General features: G+C 44.8%; 1 protein-coding gene across 1 annotated transcript in view; it reads left to right on the top strand.

The window, feature by feature from the left end:
- Positions 1–5,717: 5,717 nt before the first annotated feature.
- MAP2K6 (mitogen-activated protein kinase kinase 6) overlaps positions 5,718–8,375 on the top strand; it is a gene marked incomplete at its 5' end in the record, with an annotated part of 37,714 nt that continues 35,056 nt past the window's right edge. The window contains one exon of the mRNA XM_023511209.1: positions 5,718–5,778. Within this exon, the coding sequence (XP_023366977.1) occupies positions 5,718–5,778 (61 nt within the window). The remainder of the gene's footprint in view (positions 5,779–8,375) is intronic.

Raw genomic sequence — 8,375 nt, 5'->3', positions numbered from 1 at the left:
TTTTTTTTTTTTTAAATAGGGCCACGTCCTAGTCCGCAGGGCTGCTCTGCGCACACTAGCTCGCTCTCCCTTGGCAAGAGAATATTACTCTGTGTCCTGCACTGATCCCCCTTTCTCATTTCATTCTCTCCCAAAGTTCTTGGTGTAGCTGCCGTGTCTTGCCTTGCTCTCCTTGTCTCCCTGTCTGTCAATTCAGCTTTCCATTTCTTTGTTTGTCACCCCCAGATCCGAGTATATTCCCCCCATCCCTCTCCTGAGCTCCGTGTACCTGCTGGGTACCTCCCTCTTAACACACCCATATTGGAACTCGTCATTTCCCCTCTCCCCACTGCTCACCCCAGCTGGCCTGATTTTCTCCTCTCACTTAGTTTCATCGTGGTGTGGAAAGGCCAGATGATGTTCACGCTGCTGATTACTGCTGCTGCTACTTTAGCTTCTGTTCGTCTATACCTCTCATCCAGCTGGTAACCAGAGCTGGCAGGTATTGCCTCAGGGAAATTTAAGCAGTTTTTTTATTGACCAGATTGTTGTGTGCTGTATTTCCTAGGTGTATTGTTTACACTCTATACATGGGTGGGACATGGGCTCTGGCTTTGAACAGCTGTGCGCTTTTAGTGGAAGAGATGGATCAACAGTCAGGTTCACTTCATCAGTGCAGGAAAGGAGGAGACCTTAAGGCGTGTCCAGGGCACTGTGGGCGTGTCTGAGGCACTATGGGCGTGTCCGAGGTACTGTGGGCGTGTCTGAAGCACTGTGGGTTGTCCAGGGCACTGTGGGCGTGTCCGAGGCCTGTGGGCTCATCCAGGGCACTGTGGGCGTGTCTGAGGCACTGTGGGCTGGTCCAGGGCTCTGTGGGCTGCTCCAGGGCACTGTGGGCTCGTCCAGGGCACTGTGGGCTGGTCCAGGACACTGTGGGCTTGTCCAGGGCACTGTGGGCGTGTCTGAGGCACTGTGGGCTCGTCCAGGGCACCATGGGCGTGTCCGAGGCACTGTGGGCGTGTCCGAGGCATTGTGGGCGTGTCTGAGGCACTGTGGGTTTGTCCCTGGCACTGTGGGCGTGTCCGAGGCCTGTGGGCTTGTCCAGGGCACTGTGGGCGTGTCCGAGGCACTGTGGGCGTGTCCGAGGCACTGTGGGCGTGTCTGAGGCACTGTGGGCTCGTCCAGGGCACTGTGGGTGTGTCTGAGGCACTGTGGACGTGTCCGAGGCACTGTGGGCGTGTCTGAGGCACTGTGGGTTTGTCCCGGGCACTGTGGGCGTGTCCGAGGCCTGTGGGCTTGTCCAGGGCACTGTGGGCGTGTCCGAGGCACTGTGGGCGTGTCCCAGGCACTGTGGGCTGGTCCAGGGCACTGTGGGCGTGCCCGGGGCACTGTGGAAGCACAGAGGAGGGACGCTGGCTGTACTGTGGGCTTTTCTGGAAGGCTACTGGGAGAAGAACTTGTTCCAGCTGAGTTGATGGGGAAGATAAGTAATAAGGGCATTCCAGGAAAAATGTGAACAAAGTCTGGAGGCTTGAAACATCAAGGCGTGTGTGTGTGTGTATGTGGGTTTGTGTGTGTATATGGGTTTGTGTATGTGTGTACCACAGTTAATATTCTGTAGATATTAGTGGTATCTTGTTACGTGATTAATCTTGTGACCTTTTTTTTCTGAAACCTAAATATGGCTTCATTCTTTGCCACTGAAAACATAGATGACTTCTCAAGTCTGAAATTTTATTTTATTTTATTTTTTTGAGATAGAGTCTCAAGCTGTCACTCTAGGGTAGATTGCCGTCATAGCTCACAGAAACCTCAAACTCCTGGGCCCAAGCAATTTTCTTGCCTCAGCCTCCCAAGTAGCTGGGACTACAGGTGCCCGCCACAGTGCCTGGCCATTTTTTTTTTGTTATTGTTGTTGCAGTTGTCATTGTTGTTTTAGCTGGTCCTGGCCAGGCTTGAACTCTCCAGCTTCAGTGTATGTGGCCAGCACACTACCCACTGAGTTATGGGCGCTGCCATTAAGTCTGAAAATTTAAATGTATTAGATATACAGTAAGTGAGGAATTCTTGACCCTGACTGGGATCTCAGCTACTTGTGGAGCATTTTTTTTTTTTTAATACAGATTCTAAACCTCTTTTTTGAATGAAATTGTCAGCTTCGTTGGTAATTACTATCTCAAGCACCTGAGGGGCTGGGACCAAAGAACTCCAGCGAGTGTTCACCCTCAAGGGGCCGTTTTGGGCAGTTTCACTGGCAGGGTTCAGTTTCTCGGGTGGCTCTAGGGACCCAAACGCAGTATGAAAAATGTGAGATTTTAAGAGTTTTTTGTATTTATAGACCCTGGAGGGTACCTAGAACACATGGAGGCCGCACACGCGCACACACACACACACACACACACACACACAGAAATAGAGAGTACATGTAGAGACAGGGAGAGAGAGAAGGGACTCGTGGTCCTATGCCTTTATTTGGTACAGGGTATTATTGGAACAGATTTTCTGCAGGGAGCTTTAATTGAGTTTAAAGAAAGCAGGAGCTAGTTCCAGAAAGTTATGCTCTGATTGAGAGGTGGTCACTTTATGTTTTATATCCAGGGGCTGCATGGTCAGTTTAAAGGCAGTGGCAGGAAGACCCGGAACCTGGCCCACTAGGCAGGAGCGATACCTGTAAGGTTTATGTCTGACCACCAGCTGGAGCCATTCTGGTGGGGTCTGGTATGAGAAACCATGTCAAGGTTGACTGAGCCCTGCTGTTGGTATGAGAACCTTTAACTTATACTTAAACACAGATGCTGAAGCAACCTAAAATTATAAGTACTCCTTACACTCACTTGCAGAACTCATGAGTCTGTAGACCCAGAGAAGTTCCCAGAGTCAGTGGGAACCAAGACAGTGTGGTGCACGATTGAGGAAATGTTTAAAAGATGTAATTTTAGCATAAATCACAGAAGAGGAAGAACAGAGGACACAATTTGAAGAAACAAGGTGACCATACAGGGGTCATTCTGCTTAGCTCATATTTTAAAAATACAGGCACAAACATAGAAAGGAGGAAAAGTGTTTACTGAGCACCTATATTATACCAGACACGGCTAGACGTCTCCACATACATTGGGTTAAGTGAGTCTTTCAATGACCTGGGGAGATTGTACATTACTTCCTGCAGGTGTGAAAACTTAGTTTAAGACAAGAAATGTCCTCAAGGTCACATCCGTAATAAGTGGTATAGCTGGGATTTGACGTGGATTGTGAGGAAAATAAATGGAGGATGTCCATGGAGATCTGTTCTAGAGAGAGTGGACATTTTTAGGCTAAAATATCAGAGCTTTGGCGCAGTTGCCTTGAGCTCATATTGTATTCTAGCCCTGTGTGAAATGCTGGGATGTATTGACAGAGATCCTCAGGCTGTGCTTAGGAAGGTCTGGGAAGTTTCCAAATTTGGAAGGTTTAGATCTTGTCACAAGAGGGCCAGAGCCTACCCAGGTGGAAGGAACAATGTAGGGAAAGCTAAGGTCCTTGGAGGTTGATTCCAATTCCTTGAAATCAAAGGGAATTCAATGTTTAAAATGAGACCTCCCATTTGACCCCATAATCCCACTACTAGGCATCTAGTAGGAAAAAAAATAATTTTATCATGAGGACTTTTTCACTAGATTGTTTATCTCAGCTCAATCTATAATCGCCAAGACGTGGAAACAACCTAATGCCCATCAACTCAGGAATGGATTGACAAATTGTGGTATGTGTACACCTCATGCACCACGTGGCTAGTAGTCAGCCATAAACAGATGGTGATTTCACATGTTTTGTAATATCCTGAATGGAGTCGAAATACATTCTTCTTAGTAAAGTATCACGAGAATGGAAAAGCAATTATCCAACATACTCAATACTATTATGAAGCCAGTAGACCATCTGATGCATGCCCACATAAGAGAAAAACGCAAAAGGCTTTTCAACTCAAGTGGGAGGGAGGGGGTTGGGGTGCTCTCACTGAATGGGCATGGCTGGGCGGGGTGTCGGGTAGGAGATGTTCCGCATACCTTTTGAGTGCAGGACATAACCACAAGAGGCACTCTACCTAACAAAATCAAATATTTGGGCCTGGTTGTTTGTACCCTCATGATAACCTGAAATACATTTATTTTTTTCAAAACAAAAAATAAATAAAATGAGGTCTTTAGCGTTTCTTCCCTAAACTTTATGTAATTCTGAAGAAATGTGTCCACTCTTGGTGGAGTCTGAGTTCCAGTGGTTTCAGGGCTGGAACGGTTCCTGTTCACTTTGATATCACTGTAGTAAATTCAGCTTTCTCCCTCCACTCCCCTTCCTCTGCCCCGCTCGGGCAGTTGCTTTGCTTGCAATCCCTGCAGTTTAATAACATCGAATGACACTTCTCTGCCGATTTTATTGCCAACTACCCTTGGAACTCAAGCCTAGAGACAAGTAGTAAGGAGAGGGCAGCCAACGCCTCCAGGTTGCCAGTTACTTGGCTGGAAACCCCATTCATATTGGGAAACAGATTTTTAAAATAAATTTGGCACTGGAAGTACTGCCATCCTTTGTGATGCTGCGTCAGTAACCATAAACCCTCATAATCATGCCCCCCAACTCTCGGCCAAGCTGACAAATATTTAGGCATCAGCATATCCTCACGATGCCACCTTCTGTTGACCGTGTGGGCTTCTCGTGCTGTTTGAGTTGGCATTGGAACGCGGTCTTCTGTTTTATGTAATGAGGAACATCAGAGAAGCTCTTTGTGCTCACACGCTGCAAGTGGGTGCCGAGCAAGACCTCTTGTGTACCCCATCATTTTTGGTATGGTCAAAGCTAGCGAACATTTCTGTGGCCTGGTAAATATTTTCTGACTCTTGGCAAGGTTTTCTTTTTTTCCAGTACCAGTTTGCTCCCAGGCCAGGATTATAATGACCCAGCTTTGGTTGAAGATGAAATTTTGCAAATAGATGTGTGTGGTGTTGGGACTACAATATTTTCAGAGACTGTAGGCATAGGTATGACCCGGGCTGATGCAATATTCTGTTGCATGGACCCAATCAGGCTGACGAGGCCTTCCCCTCTGCAGATTGTACCAATCAGAGGGCAAGGCTTGTTGAGATCTGCAGAAATACACAGAATTCTGAGAAGGCTTGTTGCTAGCACGAGACATCATATAAAGCCCATTTTCTGACTTTTTTTCTTTGGCACTTTAGAACATCAAGGGGAAAGACCGTTTAACATAGTCGGCCGCTTCGCTTTATTATTCTCATTGCTCCCTCCCGTTTTTTTTTTTTTTTTTTTCTTTAAACACAGTGTTCAGTGTTAGCATCAGGTGCTGGCAGCCTTCCTAGGGGGAACAGATTGCTTTGAAATAAACACAGCTGGAAACTTACCACATATTGTTTTTCTTTCTTTTAAGAAATGAAAGAGGCATTTATAGAAAGGCTGGAGAACACTGTACTGTCCAGGATTACTTTATAGATTTATTCCTCCAAGTCTGGTTAATGATTAATGTCGTGCTTGCCTGGGTGTCCAAATGGACCCACTTCCCTTCTCCCTTCCTGAGACTGCAAGTTCCCTGGGAACAATGAACTTGCAGAGGTTTGCTGCAATCCGAACTTGAGGAGGGGGTGGAGTCTGTTCAGTTCTGTCTCTCCCTGTGGAAGTGTGGTCTTTGGAGTTAAGCAAAGAATGACTTCTGCGGGGTTTTCTTCTGCTGACCCTCCCTGCAGCCTTGAAAACCTCATCAGAGTCTCCTCTGCTGGTCTCTCGCTGTGCTGGGCTGTCAGAGATGGGCAAGTAAGTGAATTATGGATTGTTGGTGTGTGTTTGTGATTTTTGTTTTATTTGATCAGCTTTTTAAAATGAAGGCAGTATGTTTTCTAACAATGTACTTCAACTAGGTTTTGTGTCTTCTGGAACTGTTTTTCTTGTTGCTGTCAGGAGTTGGTACGTTTTAAAATATCAGGCTTAAGAAAACTTTAAAGACCATGTAAATCTCCAATTTATATCGAGTCAAGGGTCTGGGGTCCAGAGATAAGAGGGAGATAATTTCACGCAGGAGGCAGTAAATTTAGGGCAAGTGTGATCTTGATATAGTTATAGAGAGCTAAGTATGAAGGTGGTGAGGGGAGAGAACCAAGGGTCTTCATCTTGGAAGACTATTATTGTCATTTATTCCTTTGGTTTCTGTACCAAAAAGTTTTCTCTCTCTCTCTCTTTCTCTCTCTCATTTCTTTGTATAGATATTTTCTTGATTTATTAAATTATAGCATAATAATTAAATGCTATTAAGAACTGCTACTAATTAAGAGCTATGTGAAGGTTTTTCAAAGGAGATTTCCTCAATAAAAAGCTCATTCTCCTTGCATCTAGTAAGATCTGAGTTTGAAATAAAGAAGTGATGTAGGAATTTAGGAGTAACTTCTGCTTTTAGTTTGCTTAGATGGCACCTGGGGACCTTTTCTCTCAGGCAAACTATATTCTACTCCAGTTTTGTCTTGTTTCATTTGTGAGCACTATTAGGATCGCATCTGTCGGGATTACCTAAGTTACCTGTCACCTGCACTGCACTGGATTGTGTAGTGGTGATCTGAACAAGTTAAACCTTGTCCCTCATTCCTTGGTGGAGCATTTCATTTAAAATATAATTCCCTACCTCTTTGGCTGAAGTCCTTGATTGGGCATTGTTGGGATCAGGTCGTATATCTATCTGGGTCCTCACTATTGGGTATAGCACCTCGCCCAATTACTGGTTTACAGTAAAACTCTATGGTCTTTACAGTAAAACTTTACTGGTCTACAGTAAAACTCATGGTCAAAAATGGACTCACTGAGTTAACATACTAAATGGTCCAGCATCTGAGCTCCAGGGGTAGGGAAGTGCTTGGTGAGTTTTGAACCTCATACAACACATAGTCCCAAATGAGGGGAGAATTGAGAAACCTGTTGGACTAAAGACCCTAAAGGCTTTCTATGGTCATTACCGCCAACCATACTTTCTGCCTGTCTTTATACAACTGGGCAGAATGGATGTAAATTTTAGATTTTGAAGAAAAAGGAAGAAAAGACTCTGTTATACATTACACTGGCGTATGATAATATGGCCAATTCCTGTTCATGAATTTCTAAAAAGATGTTTTAAAAAATGAGATTATACAGATTGTTTTTCTACATGATTCTAATTAACTGCTACCTAAGGAATCTCAGCATTCTTCCACATATATTATCTGATTTCCTTCTCCCATCGGTCTGATGTGGTTAGTGTTGATGTCGTGTGCCCATTTCACAGTTGAGAAAACCAAGAGTCAGATGCCAGTGCCAAGTGGCTGTACAGCTGCTTGGTGCGTGGAAGAACCAGATGAAAGTTGGTTATTTTAAAACTCAAAAGCTCATGCTCCCTCACACCCCACCCTCCTCGGTCATTTCTCAATTTCTTCCACTGTGGAATAGTGGGAAGCACTCCTACCTGAGTGTCAGGAGTCCCAGATTCTGATTCTCACTGGGTCATTGCTGGCTCTGTGATCTTGAGTGAGTCACCCGAGTCTTTGGATATCATTTTCCTATAAGGAGTTTATTTTATTCGATTTTTCTTTGTAGCTTCAGGATTTATCCAGGGCTTGTGTCATCTCTGAACTGCTCACCTGCGATGCGGAGAAGAGATGAGAAAGCAGCATTCTCTTTGGGCGTTCTGTCCCGCTCTGCTTTGATTACCCCTGCCAACCCCAAAGGGACACACTTCTCCATAGAGGAGGAAAATCCCCGGCCCTAACAAGTCAGTTTGCTCTGATCTGCTTCCTGACCTGGCATTTCTCAGTCTGTTCTTTTTTACTCATCAACAAAAGTATTTGAGCCAAACCCTCTTGTCGTTTCAGCCCAGGAATGAGCAACATCAGGTTACACTCCCATCTGGCCTTAAAAGAAGTGATAACCTCCTTGTATAAATCCATCTGTTACCTTAATCCTTTTTGGAACAGGGCACATGTAAATAAATATTACTGGATCCCTTGCTTAGGCTTATGGCAGGTGGTTAAGGAAAGTAGAACGGTAGGAAAAAAAGAATTTTGTTTTTGTTTGTTTACTTTACTTTCTTTCTTAACTATAGCAGTTGTTCCCAGACCAATGTAGAGAATCGTAGGATACTGAGATGAGGGTGACTCCATTTTATTGACATTAAAAAGAAAGAAAAAAAGCTATAAGAAGCAGTGTTTGCCATCATCATTGTTGCATACAAGAAAATGCAAAGAAGTTGGAATGGCAAACTCTTAGTAGGGAGAAAGGGTCTGTCTTCCCAGGAAAAGAGAGGTGCCATTCTTATCCTGACATTTTCACCCTGGACTAATGAAAAACCTCATTCATGGCCACAGGCTGCCTGGGGAAGCTCTGTTCTGCCCAGC

This window comes from Otolemur garnettii, unplaced genomic scaffold, assembly GCF_000181295.1.
Source record: "Otolemur garnettii isolate 467f Iridium unplaced genomic scaffold, OtoGar3 scaffold00018, whole genome shotgun sequence".
Taxonomy (NCBI): domain Eukaryota; kingdom Metazoa; phylum Chordata; class Mammalia; order Primates; family Galagidae; genus Otolemur; species Otolemur garnettii.
The sequence above is the reverse complement of the archived record's forward strand: the minus strand, read 5'-3'. Positions and strand labels throughout refer to the sequence as shown.